Genomic DNA, 23,279 nt, shown 5'->3' on the forward strand with positions numbered 1-23,279 from the left:
TGGGATTCAGTCGGCCCAGAACTGAATGTAAGCAGCTCCCCGCTCACTGCACCACCCTCAGTGTAACAGCTCAGCAGCCAAGACTCGTGACAAGAAGTCTCCTAAAAGATCACGTTTCCGCTTCCTTGAAAAGTAAGTATTCCTGTGAGCTATACTGACAACTGAATTCGAGAATCATGCCTTCTCCAAGAGACAATACTGACACTGAGAGCATGTCTCTCAATCCACCCACCTTGTTGAACAGAAACACTCTGTCCTCATAGATGAAAAGGATTATATTCTATGACCTGTGCCCAAAAATAGGGTTTAAGACATTAAAGGGAAGTGAGGAAGCAACTCACATTTATGTGCACTGCAAGTGAGTTAACTATCAAAAATGAGGAAGGCAGGGGCTGGCCCGGTGGCTCAGGCAGTTGGAGCTCCGTGCTCCTAACTCCAAAGGCTGCCAGTTCGATTCCCACATGGGCCAGTGGACTCTCAACCACAAGGTTGCCAATTCGACTCCCGCAAGGGATGGTGGGTTGCACCACCTGCAACTAGCAACGGCAACTGGACCTGGAGCTGAGCTGCGCCCTCCACAACTAAGACTGAAAGGACAACAACTTGAAGCTGAACGGCACCCTCCACAACTAAGATTGAAAGGACAACAACTTGACTTGGGAAAAGTCCTGGAAGTACACACTGTTCCCCAATAAAGTCCTGTTCCCCTTCCACAATAAAAAGAAAAAATGAGGAAGGCAATAAGTAAACTGATATTTAAAGACGCAATAATGCTGTTTCCTTAACTGGGAGTACGGAACTGGATTACCTGCCATCACCATCACCATCCAGAATGCTTGGAGTGGCTTCTGTTCTGCTGACAGGAGCTAGACCAAAACATACTTCGAAACAAAAGATGTCTTCACCTTAAAGCATCACTGTGCCAGTGGCCTTAAAATTCTTCATCTGCATCAGGGTTTGCTCAAACACAAGGACTCTGTATACATCTGCACAACCACGTTTCCCTAGGAACACCTTTCTGCTTCTTTAACTGTCCCAAGCTGAGTTCTGCACAGCACTTATTGCTCACCACTACCTGGAAATATGGGTTGGGCAGTAAATTCAATGAGAAAATTATAGAGGATAAAAGAAAGGGAAAAAAGTCGTCAGAAGCATGACAAAGGTGGGGGTGGACAGGAACGCTGGAAGAAGATAGAAACCTGACAGAGAACTCTCAGTAGCGTGTAACAATTGCCAGGATTTGAAGATTTTGATTGCTAAAATGATATACTACAAAAAGGTAACACTCATCTAATGTAATTAATTATAATGTGAGGGATTTCCTTGAAATATTACCAAGCTGTAAGAACTGTAAATGAAAGTCACTTTCCCAGACATATTCTTTCATTAGACATCTGCTAGCCTTTAGGACATGTGTGGGAAAAAGCATTCACGATTGACACTCGGGGGCTATCCCGGGGTAAGTGGAGGAAGGGCTTCTCTCAGGCTTTTCCAAAACACAGCTTCCAAATGGCAGGTAGGAGAACAGGGCCGGAGGAGCCTGGCGCTTCTCCTGGAAAGACCTCATGGGGTGGATGGAGATTATGCCTAGTTTAACCTATCAAGATTAGACTAACAATGCTCTTATCATTAATTTTGTGGAGGTTTGGAAAACACAGTTATTGTTCATAAGAAAAAAACTGTTAGCATGCAACATGGTTTTATTTTATTTTGTTATTTTAAATGAAGTAAGCGATTTTTTATTTCTCAATTGTAATTTTCAGTCTGATAAATATCGATAGATATATTATAACCCATGTGAACAAAAGATCTTCAAGAACCTCAATAATTTAAAAAATGTGAACGGCTACTATGAACAAAAAGGATGAGACCCCCCGATACAGCCATTTGCTTCTATTCCTCTCACAGGAGAGTGAGCTCATCCAGGACAGGGACCAGAGCAGTCTGCTTTTGTACCCCCATCATCTACTGTAGTATTCGATGTACTACAGACGCTAAAAAAAAAAAAAAAAAAAAAAATACTGCCATATGTCAAAATTTCACAGCCTTTTTTCCCACTGTTTGGGGAGGCAGAATGATTCAGTGAACAGATCAGGAGTTCTGCTGTCCCCAGCACATCCTAATCACAACACCTTTCCAATTCTCAGCCTATAAAATAGTGCGAATGGGCTCTACCTCGTAGGAGTGCGAGGATTAAATAAAACGGTGTCTAAAACAAAGTGCACAGTGATTGCATATTAAAGTTGTGCTACAAGCCTTCAGCCCCTTCCTCTTTTACACTACAGAGTATTTTTATCAGATACAAGACTTACCCTGCAACATCCAAAGTTTACCCTGAACAGCAACAGCAAAAGAAGAGAAGTAGACAATACATATAAAATTGGAACAGCAACAAAGAAAGGTCATTTTCCTACTCTTGAATGAGTTATAATAAAAGCTACTTTATAAAATAATATTTTTTTGGTAACAAAACATAACAGAAACAGAAATTCATGTTAACTGGAGTTGGAAAGAAACGAACATGCCTAAATTTCCACCGTGGAAAGAATGCTGACCACCCAAGAAGAAAAAATGCTTACACCTGGTATGGGACAAATCAAAAGGCAAGAGAGAAAAACACATACTATAGATGGAAATATGAGCTGGTTTCTGAACTGCCTACCACAACCTGGGCAGAAGGGAAAAGCGTACCCTATTTCATATTGGTCAGCCTGTGAAACAGAACACTGATCATGTAGTGTAGAACCTTGAATATTTTTATTCAATATTTACTGAGCACCTACTTTGTATTAAGCAATGTGATAAGTATGTTTTTATTAGACAGACTCCTCTACCACTAACATAGGTACAGACACTTGGACGTATTATGGTTGCTACTTCTATACAAACATATCAGGTATAGATAGCATGCTACACCGGGTTAAAACGAGAAAAAGAAGAAACAAAAGCCTATTGTTTTGACATAGGAAATATGAATCTTTGCTATGGATTCCACCTTCTTCCTTTGTCTTCCAGATACCACACTCTCCCTGTTTTCCTCCTATTTCATTGTCTACTCTTTCTCACTCTTCTCAGCTGGCTTCTCATCCTCTTCTCCATCTCAAAATGTTGGGCTGAATCAGAGCTCTGGCTTCAACCCACTTCTCTATCTACACCAACTTCCCAGCGATCTTCGTCTAGGACTATGATTAAAATACTACCTATAGAAAAACTAAATCTATATGCTCTCAAATTCCTATCTCTGTCTCTGACCTCTCTCCGAAGATCTCAGTTCATAGATCTTTCCACTCGAAGGTCTAACAGACTTTCTAACCTTTCAACTCCAAAACAGAACTCTTGATATCTCATGTTCTCAATACCACTCAACCCCCAGTCCAACCCACTCCCTGCTTAGTCTTTCCCGTATCAGGAAATGACATCACCATTCAGTCTAGAGCTCCACCAAAAACCTCGAGTTGTCACTGTGGATTTTTGCTTTTGCCTTTTTTCTGACCCACCACACCCATTCCATCACCGTGTGTTTCCTTCCATAGATTCTACCTCCAAGATACAAGCCGACTCTAATCACTTACTACGTCCTCAATCACTACAGCATCACTCACCGACACCACTGCAGTGGCCTCCTAACCGGTCTTTTCATTTTCTCTCTTGCTCTTTCTACAATCCAGTTTCAACACAGCAGCCAGAGTGATTTGCTTTTTGAATGTCAGTCAGATAGTATCACTCCACTGCTCAAATGTCCTCATGGCTTCCCCTAATATTGAGGGCATCGTCCAAATTTCTTTCCTTAGTCTGTAAGGCCCTATGCCTCGATCTCTGAACTCACCTCCTACCATTATGTCCTTTCCTGCAGCCACATGGGTCTGCTTACTGTTTCCAAAATACAGGCAATCTATTCCCACCACAGATCCTTTGAATTTGCTTTTCTCTCTACCTAGAACACTTTTCCCATAGATCTAAAAGCATAGATTCAGGTTTGTGTTCAAAGTCACCTTCTCAGAGATGCCCAGTGTAAAACAGTAGAGAACTGCTTATCCTGACCCAGACTCTCTCTCGCCTACTCTGCTTTATTCTTCTAGAACTTCTCATTACCTAATTCTAGGTATTTGCTTTTTCATCTACTTGTTAATTGTTTTCCTCACCAGAATACAAGCACTGTGAGGCTGGAGCATCATCTTTTTGCTCACTGATATACTCCCAGCACCTTGCACAGTGTGGGACACACAATAGTTAATAAACATGGCTGAACAAAATGAAAAGAGTGCTTTCTAAAGAATGCTTTCTACATTCCTGGGAAAGTAGCTAAGCAGTTTAAATGTTTTATAATCCTTGTATACAAAAAATGTATACACATGACTTGTATTCATCTTTCGTTATCGGTGTATGTTGAGTATTACAATTTTAATACAGTTTTTCCTTTATTAAAATATGTATACATTTTTTTAGCATCCTCTATATTTCCAGAACGTTACTGGACTCACAAGCTGAAAACGGTTCCATTCCTTGCTCTCAGTACTGTAACACATTCTCTATATGAAACAACTTAGACTGAGTCTTCCTAAGACCCCTTCATAAGCTGATATGGACTACCATGTTTCCCCAAAAATAAGACCTAGCCAGACAATCAGCTCTAATGTGTCTTTTGGAGCAAAAATTAATATAAGACCCGGTCTTATTTTACTATAAGACCCGGCCTTACATAATATAATATGATATGATATAATACAGGATCTTATATTAGTTTTTGTTCCAAAAGACACATTAGAACTGACTATCTGGCTAGGTCTTATTTTCGGGGTAACACAGTATTTATCTTCCTTTTACCTTCTATTTGCTGACTAATGAATTGTGTTAGTTACATATTCTGCTTGTATCATATGTTCGATTACCCCGGAGATAAGCGTTAGGCAACGATGACTTCATCTCATAAGATGATACCTAGAAAACAAATTATCAGGTATACGCTGCTTTTTTGACCCAGTGCTTTTCGCTTTACCCTGATTGGAAAATGTGGTAACATCACTATGGTTGGACACAGGGGCAGAAGAACATAAAGGCAACTCCTCTAGGAAGAGAAACTACTTGCCATCCCCCAGCTTCCCGTTTCTGTGTGAGGAGCAAGGAAGGGACACACCCACAAGAGCTCTTTCTGCAGAACATGCATCTACCCTCGCCAGGTACAGCAGCTGAATTCAGGCTGAAAGTGGCTCATCTCAGGATAGATTTGAGCAAATATCCTGAAAGATGACTAGAAGCAAGGCTCTTCCTCCTGTAATTCTAAAGTAATTATGATTGTTTTCCCCCTACAGAATGAAAAGTTGAGTTCGAGAGGATAACTTTATCTTTTCTCTGGCTACTGAACTCTGCGAAAGAGAGATGATCAGCTCTCCTCACACTTTTGTAGTAAAAAAAAAGGTACAAATCTGCCTGTTCATATTCTGATCACAACAGACATTTTTCTCTTTTATGATTATAAACTGGAGTGCACTGTGTAAAATTTGGAAAAACCTGAATGTATGAAAAAAATATAGATAAAAAAAATCACCCACGGAAAAAGATACTGCTACAATTCCTGATCTACTGTTGTCCAGCTCTTTCTTGTTCTCACCTGGCCAACCCTAGCCTAAAAAAGTTATTACATTGGCAACTCCTAGTTTTCGCAAGAAAGCTGGCCTCAATGCACTGCATTCCCTTAAATACTTTAACACTCCATTTCCCAAACTTCATTCAATCTCAGATTACTCTAACAGTGTTTGCCATACTTAAGGACCACTACACAAGAGGCCTGCAAACTGTGACCCACAGGCCAGATCTGGCCCACTGCCTGTTTTTGTACTGCCCAAGAGCTACGAGGGGATTTTACACGAGGGGATTTTATGTGGTTGAAACACAAAAGAAGAATGTTTTCAGGACAGTGAAATTTATATGAAATTCAAATGTCAGCGTCCACAAATAAAGTTTTGCCGAAACACAGCCACAGTCCTTCATTTACATGCTGTCTCTGGTCACTTTTGCACTACTGGGGCAAAGCTGAGTAGTTGGGACAGAGTCCACACAGTCTAAAGTATTTGCTGTCTAGCCTTTAGAGAAAAAGTTGGCCTACTCCTCACCTTAACAGAATGTTTTTCTTTAAATTTATTCACAATTCATTTAAAATTATTTTAAAAGAATACTTTATAGCACTTATAAACAGACAGCTATAATTACCCTAACTAGAAGGCAACCTTAAAAATAACTTCAACAACCACAAGGAAATACCACTTTACATCTATCAGGATGCCTATCATCAAAACAAAACCAAACAAAATGCAAAGCAAAGCAAAACAAAACAAAAGGCAAAACAAAACAAAAAAACAGAAACAAGTGTTGGCGAGGATGTAGAGAAATTGGAACACTTCTGCACTGCTGGCGGGATTGTAAAATGGTGCAGCCACTATGGAAAACGGTATGGCAGTTCCTCAAAAAATTAAAAATAGAACTACCATATGATCCAGCAATTCCACTTCTGGGTATATAGCCAAAAGAACTGAACTCCGACTCAAGTGGATGTTTGTGCACCCATGTTCACAGCAGCATTATTCAAGTCACAATAGCCAAAAGGTGGAAGCAACTCAAGTGTCCCTCAATGAACAAGTGGATAAGCAAAATATGGTACACACATAAAATGGAATATTATTCAGTCTTAAAAAGAAGGCAATTCTGACACATGCGACAGCATGAATGAACCATGAACAAAACTATGCTAAATAAAATAAGCCAGGCACAAAAGAACAAACACTGTATGATTCCATCTACATGGGGAACCTTGAGTAGTCAAATTCATAGAGACAGAAAGTAGAATGATGGGAGCTAGGAGCTGGAGTAAGTGAGAAATGGGGAGTTAGTACTAATGGGTACAGAGTTTCAGTTCTGCAATGTGAAAACCATCTGTAGATAGATGGTGGTGATGGATGCACAATGTGAATGTACTTAATACCACTGAACTGTAACACTTAAAAATGGTTAATGGAAAATTTTATGTTATATCTATTTTACTACAATTTCAAAAGATTTTAACTGCAACAAAAGTAAAGTAAGTTTATTATAAAACAAGCTGAATATTCTTGCACACCTAACACTCAGTTTTCAAAAGGTGGATGAGTAATTCTTAGGGAGCCCTTGAAGATTAACAGCAAAACTAGACTCTGCCAACGATGAAATATAAATGAAGTGAAAAGGGACTTTCTTCTAATTATGATTCAGCTTTCTTTAATGTCATGTCATTTCACTCATGCATACTTAAAAATATGGGGATTCCCGTAAGAGTCCCACATTTGGGGAACACTAACCTACAGTATTCCCCCAATGACGTGTCACAATCCAGGAGCTACAATCCTTGCATCCTTGCCAAAAAGTTATTTCTTGATTAGTACAGGATATTCTCCAGTGAGTGAAAACAAGAATTTTGCTGGATTAAAGCTCCCTCTTTCACAATGACACATGATTTCTAAAAAATCATTTCATAGCCCTGTACTATGGAACTAAATAATTAAATATATTTGAGCCAAAGACAACTTATAAGACTAGCTCTTCTAGGGTCAATTTTGGGATATCCTAAAAAATTGTGTGTGTGTGTGTGTGTGTGTGTGTATGTGATAAAAGAAAAACAAGTAAATATTTACTGGTGATATGTGTCAAATTTGATAAAGCACTAGTAGTATTCAACAACATCTATACTATAAAACACAAAAATCTTTAAGGAGTTAGAAAAAATCTTATAGATAAAAATTAGAAATCCAGTTTTAAGGTATGGCTTACTACATAAAATTTCTTTTTTAAAGGATCTTAGTCTTTACAAGACCTTATAGTATGACTTAGTGTGAAATACCCACTAAATTTAATTGTTTCTAATAAATCAAGTTTATTCCAATGTTCCTTACGTTGTCCACAATAAGTTCCAATATATCCTTTCTGACATTGGCAGTGGTCATCAGCACAGGTCCCACCATTCATGCATCTCACGCTGCACTGCTGAACTGCAAAGAACAAAACATATAAAAATTATCAATCACCAAATTTATAGTATCTATAAGGGTTATAAAACTGTACTAAATATCCAATTCAAGGAAAATACATCCTACAGAAGTAAATGTTAAGACTCCAGCATTATCTGTGTTTTAGTTGTAAATGCTCACGTGAGCAAATGTTACAACATGTTATTAAGTATGTGCTTAAAATACATTAGACTAACCGTGTTAAAGGAAATAAATGTAAGGTGACCAGTAGCATAGTTTGTTTCTAAGATGAAGGTACCCCTACAGAATGCTGGGGCTGAATGCCTGCCACAGGAGCCCAGTGCCCTGGCATCATGGTAGACTTGGTATCCACTCTCATGGGGTTTACATTCTCAAAGGCAGACAGATAAAACACAAGTAAACAAATACCATGATGTCATTATAGATTATGATATGTTCTCTGAAGGAAACTGTGTTGTGAAGGAGGATAGCCTAGAGCCAAGAAGGAACCTGGACACAGGAACCAGACAAGACCACTCTGATGTAATATTAGACTGAATTCTGAAGGACTAGAAATGAGCCAGGCATGAGGAGTACCAGGAAGGAACCTCACAGGGGGAGGACCCAGCAAAGCAAAAGACCTTGGGATGGTATAGGGTTTCCTTTGACTAACTGAAAAATTCACATGATTATAAAGAGGCAGATTGGGAAGAGAGAATCTTAGAGAAGTAGGCTTGGCCAGCTAGATAATGCAAGCCTCCTCTGCCATGAAAGTGTTTGTATTATATCCCAAATTCAACAGGGTACCATTGAAAGGATATAAATAAGACAGTCAAGTGATATGATTTTTTATTTTTAAAGATCACTCTAGCTGCTTTGCAGAGAATGGATCTGAAGAAGGCAAGATTAGAAGCAAGGGAACCCATCAGGAAGTTACTGCCATAGTCCAGGTGAGAGATAAAGGTGGCTTGAACCACATGGTAGCAATGGAGAGGGAAAGAAGATGCATTTGAGATACGTATTTCCAGTATAACCTGCAGGTCTTATTAAAAAGAGTTGATGTGAGGATTTCCAGTCAAGATGGCAGAGTAGTTAAATGCTGTGCTCACCTCCTCTCAGGACCACATCAATTACAACTGAATGACAGAACAACCATTATTGAGAATCACCTGAAGGCTAGCTGAACTGAAGCCCGACAACTACAGACATACAGAAGAAGCCACCTTGAGACTGGTAGGAGGGGCAGAGACACAGAATGAGCTGGTTCAACACCTACCTGCATGTGACCATTGAAAACTGGGAGGGATATCTCAGCTGTGTAGATCTCCCCGAGGAGCAAGGGATCCCAGCCCCTCCCCCACCCAGGCTTCCAGTGCTGGGAAGAGAAGTCCCCATAACTTCTGGCTATGAAAACGAGCGGACATTGTGGTTGAGTGAGACGGCGGGTGGCTGCACTCCAAGGGCTCCTCCTAAAGGGCCTGTGCACAGACTTACTTGCTCTGAGCTCCAGTGCTGGGGCAGCAGCTTGAAAGGCACCAGGGACATACAGGTGAAACTGAGTTGTCTAGGTTCAGGGTGAGGACTGGAGGAGCAGCTTTCTCCAGGACAGAGGAGCTGGCAGAAGCCATTATTTCTTTGTTGAACACCCGCCTTCCCTGCGTCCAGATGCAGGCAGACGCTATATCTGAGTCTCCATCAAGCTGGCTATCACGTTTCGTCTACCTCACCCTAGTGATTCCCTAAGACCACACCCCACCCAACTTTTGGGCACACCCAAGCCCCTTACAGTGGCATTTCCATATAAACAGCCTACCTTGGCTCATGCTACAAATTTTCCTAAAATCTCTCAAAGGTTCGCAAAACCCAAATAAGAAGCATCTGGCTGCACTGCTGAACTGCAAAGAACAAAAGATATAAAAATTATCAATCGCCAAATTTATAGTATATATAAGGGTTATAAAACTGTACTAAATATCCAATTCAAGGAAAATACATCCTACAGAAGTAAATGTTATGACTCCAGCATGAGCTGGAGCAGCTCTAAGCCTAGAACAAGCAACAGTCAGCCTTAGTTTGCTGCTTGGCCTCTCAAGGCACCTTCAAGCATAGCATGGGCAGAGGCCATTTGCAGATTGCTTTGTGCCTCATGTCAGGTGGCCCCAGGCAGGGCACAGGCTACAGCTAAACTTGGCCTCCAGCAGGTGCCCTGGAGGCTCCAGGGGGCCCCAGGGTTGGCAAGCCCAGTGGCCAGCTTTGGACTGAATTGGAGAATCACCTGGCTGCCTTCAAGGATGACACACCCAAAGGGCAGACTAAACAGGCATAAGAGCCCTGCTAAAGCGAATCTTTTTCTGTATAGTCAGCCCCTGCACCACAACTCCTCCACTGTAGTCACGGCCAGTCCTCACAACCAATGAGCTTGAGGGTCAATCCCTCCTATTTACTTGCAAACAGCAACCAAGGCTCAACTACAACAGTAGGGCACACACAACCCACACAAGGGACACACCTAGAGTATCTGGCTCTGGTAACCAGAGAGACTGCACCATTGGTTACCACAGTAGGTCCCACAGCACACCTACTACGTAAGGCCACTCTACTAAGACTGGTAGGCAAAGCAGCCCTACCTGATACACAGAAACAAACAGGGAGGCAGCCAAAATGGGGAGATAAAGAAACATGTCCCAAATAAAAGAACAGACCAAAGTTCCAGAAAAAGAACTAAATAAAATGGAGACAAGCAATCTACCAGATGCACCGTTCAAAACACTGGTTATAGGATGCTCAGTGATCTCAGGGAGAACTTCAAAAAGAGATAGAAAAAATAAAAATGGAGATAGAAAACAAAAAGAACCAATCAGAAATAAAGAATACAATAATTGAAATGAAGAATACATTAGAGGGAATCAACAGATTAGATGGAGAGGATTGAATCAGTGATTTAGAAGATAAGGTAGCAGAAAACACCCAATCAGAACGGCAAAAAGAAAAAAGAATCCAGCTTTTCTGTCAGTTTATGCCGCCAGTAAGCATTGTTAAAATTTCCCTTCCCATGGTCATCATGTCTAAGTCAGAGTCTCCTAAAAAGCCTGAACAGCTGCTGACGCACTTCATCGGAAGTTTGAGCTTTGAAACAACTGACGAGAGTCTGAGGAGCCACAGACTGTGGGTAATGAGAGATCCAAACACGAAGCGCTTCACAGGCTTTGGGTTTGTCACCTATGCCACCATGGAGGGAGTGGATGCAGCCACGAGGGCGAGGCCACACAGGTGGATGGAAGAGTTGTGGAACCAAAGAGGGCTGTCTCAGGAGAAGATTCTCAAAGACCTGGTGCCCGCTTCACTGTGGAAAACATTTTTGTGGGTGGTATTGAAGAAGACACTGAAGAACATCACCTAAGAGATGATTTTGAACAGTGTGGGAAAACTGAAGTTATTGAAATCTGACTGTCCGAGACAGTGGAAGAAGAGACGCTTTGCTTTTGTAACCTTTGATGACCGTGACTCTGTAGACAAGATTGTCTGTCATTCAGAAATACCACACTGTAAATGGCCACAACTGTGAAGTAAGGAAAGCCCTATCTAAACAAGAGATGGCTAGTGCTTCATCCAGCCAAAGAGGTCGAAGTGGTTCTGGAAACTTTGGTGGTGGTCAAAGAGGTGCTTTTGGTGGGAATGACAACTTTGGTCGTGGAAGAAACTTCAGTGGTCGAGGTGTCTTTTGTGGCAGTCGTGGTGGTGAGTATATGGTGGTAGTGGGGATGGCTATAATGGATTTGGTAATAATGGAAGCAATTGTGGAGGTGGCAGAAGCTACAATGATTTTGGCAATGACAACAACCAATCTTCAAATTGTGGAACCATGAAAGGAGGAAACTTTGGAGGCAAAGCTCTGGCCCCTGTGGTCATGGAGGCCAATACTTTGCCAAACCACAAAACCAAAGTGGCTATGGTGGTTCCAGCAGCAGCAGTAGCTATGGCAGTGGCAGAAGGTTTTAATTACTGCCAGGAAACAAAGCTTAGCAGGAGAGGATGCCAGACAAGTGACAGGGAAGGTACAGGTTACAACCGATTTGTGAACTCAGCCAAGCACAGTGGTAGCATGGCCTAGCTGCTACAGAGACGTGTTTTAGACAATACTCATGTGTACGGGCAGAAAACTCGAGGACTGTATTTGTGACTAATTGTGTAACAGGTCATTTTAGTTTCTGTTCTGTGGAAAGTATAAAGCATTCCAACAAAGGGTTTTAATGAAGATTTTTTTTTTTTTTTGCACCCATGCTGTTGATTGCTAAATGTAATACTCTGATCATGACACTGAATGAATGTGTCTTTAAAAAAAGAAAGAAAGAAAAAAAAAGAATCCAAAAAAATGAGGATAGTTTAAGAGACCTCTGGGACAACATCCAGCATAACAACATTTGTATCATAGGGGTGCCAGAAGGAGAAGAAAAAAAGCAAGGAATTGAAAACCTATTTGAAAAAATAATGACTGAAAACTTTCCTAACCCGGAGAAGGAAATATATACATACAAGCCCAAGAAGCTCAGAGTCCCAAACAAGATGAACCCAAAGAGGCCCACACCAAGACACATAATTAAAATGCCAATGGTTAAAGACAAAGAGAGAATCTTAAAAGCAGCAAGAGAAAAGCAGCTATTTACCAACAAGGGAGCTCCTATAAGACAGCTGATTTCTCAACAGAAACTTTGCAGGCAAGAAGGGAGTGGCAAGAAATATTCCAAGTGATAAAAATCAACGACAAATAACCAAGATTACTCTACCCAGCAAGGCTATCATTTAGAATCAAAGGACAGATAAAGAGCTTTCCAGACAAGAAAAAGCTAAAGGAGTTCATCACCATCAAACCAGTATTAAAAGGAATCTTACAGGGACTTCTTTAAGAAGGAAAAAAAGAATAAATATGAACAATAAAATGGCAATAACTACATATCTATTGACAATTACTGTCAATGTAAATGCATTAAATGATCCAATCAAAAGATAGGGTGGCCAAATGGATAAGAAAACAAGACCTTTACATATGCTGCCTACAAAAGACTTACTTCAGATCGAAAGACACACACAGACTGAAAGCAAAGGGATGGGAAAAAGATATTTCATGAAAGTAGAAACGGAAAAAAAAAAGCTGTGGTATCAATACTTACACCAGATAAAATAGACTTAAAACAAAGGCTGTAACAAGTAATAAAGAAGGATCCAGTAATCCCACTTCTAGGTAATTATCCGAGGAAACCCAAAACGCTCCTTCAAGGGGACACGTGTATCCATATGTTCATTACAGCATTATTTACAAATGTAAAGATGTGGAGGCAGCCCGGTTGTCAGTCAATGGAAGAATGGACAAAGAGGAGGTGGTACATACATACAATGGAATATTGCTCAGCCATGGAAGGGAATGGGTTCTTGCGACCTACGGCGGCATCGATGAACCTAGACGGTATTGTACTGAGTGAAGTATATCACATAGAGAACGACAGATGCAATGTGATTTCGCTTTTATGTGGAATCTAAAGAACAAAACAAACAAACAAAAAGAAACAAACTCATAGATACAGAAGACATTTTGATGGTTGCCAGACAGGAGGAGGTTTGGAATTGGTGAAAAAGGCGAAGCGATTCAGAAGTACAAATTTGACTGTTAGAAAGCAGTCATGGGAATGTAGAGTATAATATAAGGAATATAGTCAATAGTATTGTAGTAACTATGTATGGTGTCAGATGGGTAGTAGAATGGGGTGATAGATGGAAGGAGGGTTGGAGGACAGGGTAAAAAAGATGGAGGCATTAAGAATTCCAAATTGGTAGTTACAAAATAGTCACGGGGATGTAAAGTAAAGCATAAGGAATATAGTCAATGATATGGTAATAACTCTGTATAGTGCCAGAGTGTACTAGACTAGTCTGGGGATCACTTCTTAAATTATATAAATATCAACTACTATGCTGTACACCTAAATTAATGTAAAATAATATTGAATGTCAAATGTAATTTAAAATTTTTGAAAGGGAGGAAAAAGGTGAAAGGGACTAAGAGTTTCCGATTTCCAGGTATAAAACAAGTAAGTCATGGGGATGTAATGTACAGCATGGGAGATACAGTCAATAATATTGTGTAGCGTGATACAGTGTCAGATGGTTGTTGGACTTATGGCGATCACTTCTTTAGGTATATAAATGTTGAATAAATATTGTATACACCTGAAACTAATATAATGTTGTATGTTAGCTATATTTTAATAAAACTCTTTTTAAAAAATAAAAAGAGTTGATGTGAGAAAAAGAGAAGCAGTTGCTTAAGTACTGTGTAGATGGCAGTGTCATTTGCTGAGTCAAGAGAAATTCTGGAAGAAGCAGACTGTGACCAGCCAAGTTTCATGCTACCAAGTTTCAGATGCATTCAGGAGATGTCGAATAGGAAATGGAACATATGAATGTGAAGCTCAGCGGAAGGACCTCTGCTAGAGATTGTTAGGAGTTACTAACATCTTGGCAGTAGTTGAAGACATGTATGTAACTGAGTTCACCCACAGAGGACAGAACTCTTGGGAACACCAAACTTCGAATGGAAAGCTAATGAAGAAGACACAGAAAGGACACTAAAAAATAATAACCAAGAAAAGAATTGTGGGCCATTGATATTATATAAGTGAAGGGAAAGGAAAGCATTTCAAGAAGATAGTGATTAATGATGATGAATAGTGATTGATGCTTTAGGGAGGTGGCGCAGGATGAGGACTGAAAAGCACAGAAAAGTTCCTGATGGAAAGGGAGTGCATTCATGGATTCCCTACTAAATTAAATACCATAAACTGGGCCAGTGAATGTTCAGCTGCCCAGGTAGAGAAATTAAGAAGTTGAATTGGAAAATTTCTCTAGGACTGAGTTTTTTGCGGAGGGCATATAGGAGAGAGAGAAAAGAATAGGATAATGAAGATACAGTAAGGGTGTCTTCAAAGCAGTCAGACAAGGGAGTAGAGGAAATTTGCTCATCACAGTGATCGAGAAAATCTCAACGAATTTTGAGTAATTGCCATCAAAAGGCTGTGAAAATGACAGATTATTTTCAAAGAAAGTGAAACGAGTTTTAATCAGAAGTTTCATCAGAAGCAATGACATGTCTTGTATAAATTTTGAATCTGATATTCCTGACTCAGAGGAATTCTCTATTACCTTTTCTTGGGGAAAATGTGTAGAAAGAAATGTTAAAAGTATAACAACTTCATACTACTTTGAGGCAGATATAATGATGTATTTAATTATTGAGCAATTAAATAAATAGCATCTGCTTCTTCCTTGTTATTATGTTATCTTAAACTCTGGCCTAAAAGATTAACCTTGGACCTTAAAAACCCAATACTTTCTAAATGGGTTGTGGATAACACAATCTTAGTCCACTGTTACAGTGATCTTACAGAGTTGTTGGGAGTTAATATGTGTAAAGCAAAATAAGTTAATATATGTAAAGTATATGGTCAGTACACAGTAAATACTTGTTGTTTTTTCCTGACCTTCTTATCTCTCCCCTTTAGTTAATCCACAAAACAGGATATGAGCCGCAGGAGTTAAGTAAAGGCAATAAAGAGCCTAGGGTTTGAATCTATAGGTTCAGGTATCAGAACGCCTGGATTCAAATCTAGGTTACCTTGGGCAAGTTACTTAATTAATATGTGCCTCAATCTCCTTCTCTGTAAAATGGGGTAATAATACTATCTCACACTGTTCATGTGAGGATTAAATAAATGATAGAGTCAAATACTTAAAAGAGCACCTGGTACTTTGCCAAACCCAGTAAGTTATAGCCATTAATCACAAAGAATTACTTCTCCACTGAACGCAGGCTCTTACTGCATAAACTCATAGTTTCTGGGCCAGAATTAAATCGTTTTTCTTAATGACAATCATTACCTTATTACCCCTTAGTTTTTGGTGGCAACAACTAAGTCAGCAAAGATTTTTACTCCAAAGATTAATATTGATCTAGCTAGTGAGGAAAATAATCATGGATTTATATCCTCATTGAAAAGGACATTTAGAATTTATTCAAGCTTAAGGACAGTCCAGTAAATAAGGTCACGTAAGAAACATACTTGATTTTGATCCACATGTCGGTGATATTTGGCCACTGGAACAAGTACACATGTTAGGACGGGAACAAAATCCATCTCCACAACTATTTCTACAAATTGCTGTAGAAAGCACAATAGGGAAGCAAATGAATAATTAGGTAATAAACCACAGTTTACAACACAAGAAAGTTATAGTTAAAAACAATAAGCCTGAAAAACTAAGATATAAAATATGTGATATATATAAAGACTGATTTCAGATTTGCAATGAAATTACCCATTGTTGACATGAGAACGTTTCACAATATCTTTATGATAATGTGCAAACAAATGAAGCTATTTCAAGTTCCATAATTCTAATTCTTTAACTCTCCTATCAACACAGGTCATCTTTTACATTCAATGCAAAGTTTATATGCAGAATTCACCCCAAGAAGATAGTCTTGACCCCAGGAGTTTGGAGGGTTGAGGAAACCCAGAGGTCCTGCATATGCTCAGAAAACACAGCCCACTCTGTAAAGGACCTTCACAGGAGACAGAAAATGTGGAATTGGCTGAGCCGGAGACTCCAGGCCCTAATGACTTGGCCAAGCCTCAGGGGTTCAGTGCACATTCCTTCTCGGCTGGTATCTGACCTGCCCCATCATCAATCTTTGTTCCCCTTAATAATTCCCTCTCTCCTTCCTCCAGCCTTTCTTCTCCCATATTATCTCCACAACCTAGCCTATTCCTGCTGCTCAGAAAAGCTGCTGCGACATTTTGATGGAGGGAGAGTCACAGCCTCCTGCAGCTGTGACCTCCATGGTAGGAGGGTCATCGTGGCAAAGAATGTTAGGCTCACTGACACAGCACATACCCCCTCAAAATCGTTAGCTGAACACATTCAAATGGGGAGGCTCTCCCATACTTAATCAGCTCATTTAGGAGCTGAGAGATTTATCTCTATACCCACGAATGAATTTTCTTTGTCCACAAAAGCTATGTGCTTTAATGCTCCATGACTGGATGCATGAAGACAAGAAGAGGAGAGTCTGGGAACGCCCTGAAACTAGCTGTACACATCGATGCGAATATGCGTGTTCATATGTCTTGTGCTAGGGAAGGATCTCACAACTTTCAAAGGGATCTGAGACCCTCCCCAATCATGTTAAGGGCATGTTCTGTAGAAGCAAACTAACTCCGTAATTGTTTCTCTTCTCCAGACTGCCTTCTGACATCCACTTGATGTGGCCAGCAATGTCATAGATCATGGCATGAAGATAGAAAACTGATTTAGGCAAGACCATGGCTCCTACCATGGAACTGACGATTCTTAAAACGTACTCGTGTTTCTGACTACCAGTAACTTCCCAATGACAAGTGTTCACTAAAATATTATTTTAATTCAAAGCGCCCTCATCTCCAGCAGGCAGACATTTAGTCCAGGAGTAGGTGATACACAAAGTGCTCCTGACCCAGGTCCTAAACCCAAAGAAGATGTAATGTGCTGGAGATCGGTTGTCCTCAGACAGATGCCTGTCATGGCCACAGGCACGCAGACCGCATCTACGGGCCAGTGAGAAGCGAGAGTGCTTAGGCCCTTTCTCCTCACATGTATCTCAGACTGTGGTATGCCTCACCTAAATATCTGTCCCTCCCACAATCTCACAAAACCAGGAGATCCAGAAATACTGCAGGGAGAAGAAGAGAAGAACTGGGTGTTGGTATTTCAGTGATGCTGGGAGAAGACGCATGACACAATAAACACTATGTTGTATGCCTGAAACTAATATAACATTGTATCTCAACTGTAATTGGAAAATAAATTTAAAAAATAAAAACAAAAAACAAATAAAAACAAGACTATATGGTATGCAAGAAGTCTGAGGTTCAGTTCTTGTTCTGCCACTGATCCACTGAAAGTTTGGGGTGAAAAAACAAAAAACAAAAAACAAAAAACACAACTTCTCTGGGTTTAGTTTTTTCCATTGGTAAAATAAAACAAAGGGATTACACTGGAGTGTTCTGATGTCTCTTCAGGTATCAAGCGCTATGATTCTGAGCCAACCCCTTCCCACTGTTACTCCACTGATCAAAATGCCATTTACATCATAATTTCACAATAAATAGATTAATAAGCAAACTTTCCCATTGCTTCATTTTCTAACAAGATTAAAAAAATCAATGAACATTGAGAAAGTCAATTCCATCCTTTTGGAAACAAATATTTGGAAGCTTGTAAGGACTTCAGTGATCTTTGCAGGGCACAGTTAAGAACAGTAACAACAAAACACAGAGACTGAAATCAAAATGCATTAGATTTCCAGTAGTTTGAGAAATGCATTTTTTCTTTTAATATCTTCTTTTCCTCATGAAGCCTGGTCAAGGCCAAACATTAAAATTTTTAAAGTTGCTCATTTTAATATCTTTCTACAGAGAAGGAATGCTGATGTACAAATGTATGAGAAAATTAATCTTTAGTCCCCATTTTCTATTTGTATTTTACTTGTCCTATTTTTGTATGTGGCCTCATAGCTTTTCTTTTGTGAAATGGTGGAAAGTCAATAAATATGATAAATAATTTATTATCAGAAAATCCTGGAATCAAAATTCTTGATTTCAACTATTGTGGTTTCAATTTGGTTATTATCTCCATATATTATCATTTTAAATGTCAAAATAATTAGGCTACTGAGTTTAATGCAGAATATTAAAAGTTAAAATTTAGGTAAGATTCATGCAAGAGATTATAAAGGCATTATATTCTCCCTCTATTGTGTACTACTTTATACTCTTGGGTATTTGAAATATTTTTAAGTGTGGTAATTAATATTTTTGTAGATATGCTTAATACAAGTGTAGCAAACGTTTCTTGGAGATATAAAGATCATTTCAAGTCTGTGTTTTTTATAGATTTATGATACATGTATATTCCAATATATCTCAAAGGCACCCAAATGTTTCAAATAGTAGAAATGCAGGCTACAATACTATTACTCTGAGATTTCTAAAGCTGATCTTCTAAACAAATAAAGAGTACAATGTTATTCAAAGACCAAAAATATTTAAAGCTGACACACAGAGGGCCATATATATAATATGTATATACTATAATATATATTATTTATTATTTATTTATTATTTATTTATTTATTTATTTCTACTGCAAATATTCTGGAAGGCTCTGTTCTCTGGAATTCCCATTCCACACTGACCCAATAAAATGTGACTTTACAGATTTTCAACACGTACCATAAACCAATCCTTTCTCCTCGGCTGCTCTCCAACTCAATAATGGCAGTCACATTCATTACATTTAGTGAGTCAGACTTTCCGCAGTGCCTAAGTCACTCCCAGCTAGTATGGCAGGTGTGTGGTGAGTGACGTTAGCTCTGTTTCAGGATTCTAGGAACCATGTAAGTTTAAGCAAGCATGGTAATGCCCTACTGGCCTAAATGAGTAAATGCACCCTCCATAAATGCCTCACACATATGACTTCTGTGTGGGAGAGAAAAGAATGCAATACCTCTTTTTAATAAAAGCAAAGGCTTATAATGAGAGGGTATACTTAACTACTTATGAATCACCTTAAAGAACACAGTTGTTGTTTCCTATTTTTGCCTCATTACTGGAGATTGGGGGATGTTTAGGATAGAAAAAAATAAGAAACTAGTCTCCAAAACACTTGAGATTTCATTTTTTAAAAAACTGTACTGAAAAAAACATTAAGGGTTGATCTCAAACCCACAAAACCAATAAATATAGAGTCAGAGATGCCGCTACATCCTTATTATCCTTTGGCCAGTGGGGCTTGCCCTTTTTCTCTGTTCACAATTGCACAATTATCTCTTCCCTAGAGAACATCAAGGTCAATTTAAAGTCAAGATTGGCCCTAAGTGAATACACTACCTATGATATGTGACTCTCCTCCCAAAAAGACAAGTGTGGCTGTACTATATAAACACACTAAGGAAGGCCAGTCACACTTCAACTCGTGAATTCACAGGCATGTGAAAGAAGACATCCCGTAGTCTGTTACTGGGAGGCTGATAACTAATGACTTCTCCAATTAGAAGTTGGAGAGCTGGGTATACACTCTGGAAACTGAATAATCAAAACTTTTAAGGTCTGATATGCAGTAGTTTTGAAGTTCTAAGACTCACTATACACTATGAGATTTTTGGTTTGTAAACCCTAAATTTAAATGTCTCCAAATAATAAAGAAGCCATTTGGAAGAGTTCTCTCTTTTAAAAATTTTGTTAACCTGGGTCAAGCCTAAATCCCTGAGTGCTCCTTTCATATCTAATGTTATGTGGCTGTTGAGATGAAACCAGAGATAATAAAGTGGTTTTGTACAAAGGCCTAAGAAAGCTTGATCTTCCTCAGGCCTAAACTTCACGCAGAGTCAAAAGCCAGTTAATTTACATAACCACACTGTGGTCTTATCTGGACTCTTTTAGGAAAAAGTGGTTTTGAGTTATCTAGGGAATTGCTGTACGCCCCCATCAGTCTGTATTAATAGACACAGAAAGATAAAACTTCCAAGTTATCTTTGAAACCTTTATCGTTATTGCCCTTCAACAGAGTCTAGAAGTGAGGTCTGAACTAATGCAAACCGGCTGCTTCTTCCCCACCATTCAAATGGGGCCACGTCCTGATTATCACGTCTATGTGGCCACTGGATTCTAAATCAAAAGACTGAATACAAGAGGTTGGACCCAAGATGGGGCCGAGAGCTGCCCCAAGCTGCAATCCCAGCCAATCACTCACGGACAATGCATTGGTTTCCTCCAGGGAGCGTCTTCCATCCTGGACAGCAGTAGGAGTGGAACCTGGATCCGCACACGTTGGGCCTGCAATGGACAAGCGAAGTCATACACACGTAGGGAAGGATGCAGTAACACATTCGCGGCTTTTGTAAGCAAAGCCATGAGAGTAGATTTCGGGACAACAAACCAACCAAAACTACACTTCAAATGTTTGGGGGCGCAGACATGGAAATAAATGGGCTAGACACCGGCATGGGGGAGGGTCAGAGACGTCTAAACATTGCCTTTCATCTGCCCTCCGTTGCTGCCTTTTTAAAGGGCGAAAAAGAAACATGGAAACCTATAATTTGCTACTATTCTACCCTCCGGATGCAGAGAACAAAGGGAACATTCTGTTTCAAAAATCCTTGACCTTGTCCCCAAGTCCATACCTACTTGATCAACTGTAACTTTGGCCCCGACGTGTCAAGGAAGACGTGTCGAAAGGTGGAGCGCACGGGTTGGTGATTAGAGTGAACTGAAAGCCCCGCACACGTACTCAAACAAAAGACTCGGGAGCGGCGCCCCCGACGGTGGGGAGCAGACAGGCTCCACCAGCCCGGGGGCCTCGTAGACTCAAACCCACTTTCCACCCGACATTCAGAACCAGTTCCCGCACTACGGGCTTTGCATACGCTCTTCGATCCACACCCGGGGGCCTCTGACCCGTCCGCCACCAACCTCCCCGAGGGGGGCTTTTTTGCCGGTGAACTTGCGGAGGAAAAGAGGGAAGCGCTCGTGGGCGTCTTCGGGGTCTTCTAGTGGTGGGAGTCGCGGCTCTAGCCGCCAGAACTAGGTTCAGGGACCGAGTAGGATGGAAAGCTGCCAAGCTAAGGTTCCCCGGATGCGGCCTGCCCACCTACCCTCGGAGCACGTCCTGCTGTCCTCGCCTGCGGACGCGGCTAGCCGCTGCGGCGCCCTCCTCCCGGTACTCGGGCACCGCGAACCCGCCTTCAGAGCCTGCCGCCGCCGGCCGGACCTGTTGCGACGGGGGCTGGGGCCGGGGCAGCTTGGGCGGCGGAGGCTGGGGTTGGCCGGCAGTGCCCTGCACCCAGAGCGCCACGCAGCCCAGCCACACGAAGTACGGCTGGAGACACAGCCGCCGCCGTCTCCCCATCGCGGGCGCCAAGAGCGCGCGGACCGTGGTCCGCGGAGAGGGAGCGCTCAAAGACAAAATCTGCGCGGCCCGGAAAAAGTCAGGGTCTAACAAGCTCTTCGTCGGCTCCAGAGACTCCCTGGGGCACGGGCTCCCTGCTCTAGAGGGAGCCCCGGACCGAGCGCCAGCCCTCTGGCTGCCGGTGGGGAACGGGCTCTAGCGCAGCGGGCGACGAAGCGCGGCGGCGGTGAGGCCAGCAGCCCCGCGCGGTCCACGTTGCATCCCCCGGGCCACGGCCCCAAGCGACTCCAGGACCGCCAGCGGGCGGGGGCGGGAAATTACAAAAGTAACCCGAGCAGCCGCGGCGTAAAGTTACAAAGAAAGCGGTCCTCAAAAGAAAAAAAGGGCCTGCACGCAACGGCTTGGCGGATTCCCGTGCGCTGCCGGCACAGATCTTGGAAAGCTGCAAAGGTCACCAGAAAGAAGCCGGCAAGCAGACAAAAGTTGCCCCCAAAAGAAAAGGGGGTCTCCTCCAAGCTCGCCCGGAGTCCCGCGGGGCAGCGACGCGCCTGCGGCGGCTGAGGAGCCGAGCAGAGGTGCGCGGGGCCGAGGCGAGCCGCCGGTGAGAGGGAGGGCGGGAGGCTGGACTCCGGGAAAGATGCGGCGGGTGAGGGCGCGGCGCGGGGGTTTTGAGGCCCGGCGGGGCGCGGGGCGGGCCAGCGGGCGGCGGCTGTCAGTGGGGGCTGGAGCGCAGCAGTCCACACGTGGGGCGCAGCCCGGACCGAGGGGCCGGCGCAGAATGGGCGGGGACAGAGTAAGGGGGCGATTGGGTGGGAAGGAACAAGGGGAGCTAGGACCTGGGGGAGGGGAAAAGGAAGGAAGGGGGTAGGGTGAAGGGAGGGGAGAGGACTGAGATTGGGGAGAAGGGGGGCGAGCCCGAGAGGAAGGCCAGGGCTGGAAGAGGGGTTTGGAAAGAGGGATTGGCGAGCCCGGGTGCGAGAGGAAATGAGCGGGGGATGGGGGCGAGGTTAGGGCGAGGAGAGAAGTGGGAAAGGGGTGGGAAGGCCGGGGCCAGGAGGAGGGGGCCAGGGGGCCGGCTGGAGGGGGCGAGGCTCTAGTCCGCTCTGCTTCCCGTCCCCCTCAATTGGCCGCTAGCTCTGTTTTGACTGCCTGTACAAAGCGAGCAGACGACGGGGGAGGGGGCGGTTAGGGACCGGATTTGGGAAAGGAGGCTGCAGCCCCATCCCCTCCCCCTCTGCCCTCGCAGGGCCGCGGACCAAGGACCAGGGTCTCTAAACGTGCCTGGTTCGC

The 23,279-nt window shown here is 42.0% G+C and overlaps 1 protein-coding gene across 1 annotated transcript in view; it reads right to left on the reverse strand.

Annotated features, from left to right (window-relative positions):
• Positions 1–22,634, reverse strand: part of FBN2 (fibrillin 2) — a 264,303-nt gene extending 241,669 nt beyond the window's left edge. Inside the window, exons 1-4 of the mRNA XM_033111165.1 lie at positions 21,736–22,634; positions 20,835–20,917; positions 16,106–16,204; positions 7,920–8,015 (exon numbers count right to left, since the gene is read on the reverse strand). Of these exons, the coding sequence (XP_032967056.1) occupies positions 7,920–8,015; positions 16,106–16,204; positions 20,835–20,917; positions 21,736–21,989 (532 nt within the window). The 5' untranslated portion in view covers positions 21,990–22,634. The remainder of the gene's footprint in view (positions 1–7,919; positions 8,016–16,105; positions 16,205–20,834; positions 20,918–21,735) is intronic.
• Between the last annotated feature and the right edge of the window lie 645 nt (positions 22,635–23,279).

Source organism: Rhinolophus ferrumequinum, chromosome 7 (assembly GCF_004115265.2).
Source record: "Rhinolophus ferrumequinum isolate MPI-CBG mRhiFer1 chromosome 7, mRhiFer1_v1.p, whole genome shotgun sequence".
Lineage (NCBI taxonomy): Eukaryota > Metazoa > Chordata > Mammalia > Chiroptera > Rhinolophidae > Rhinolophus > Rhinolophus ferrumequinum.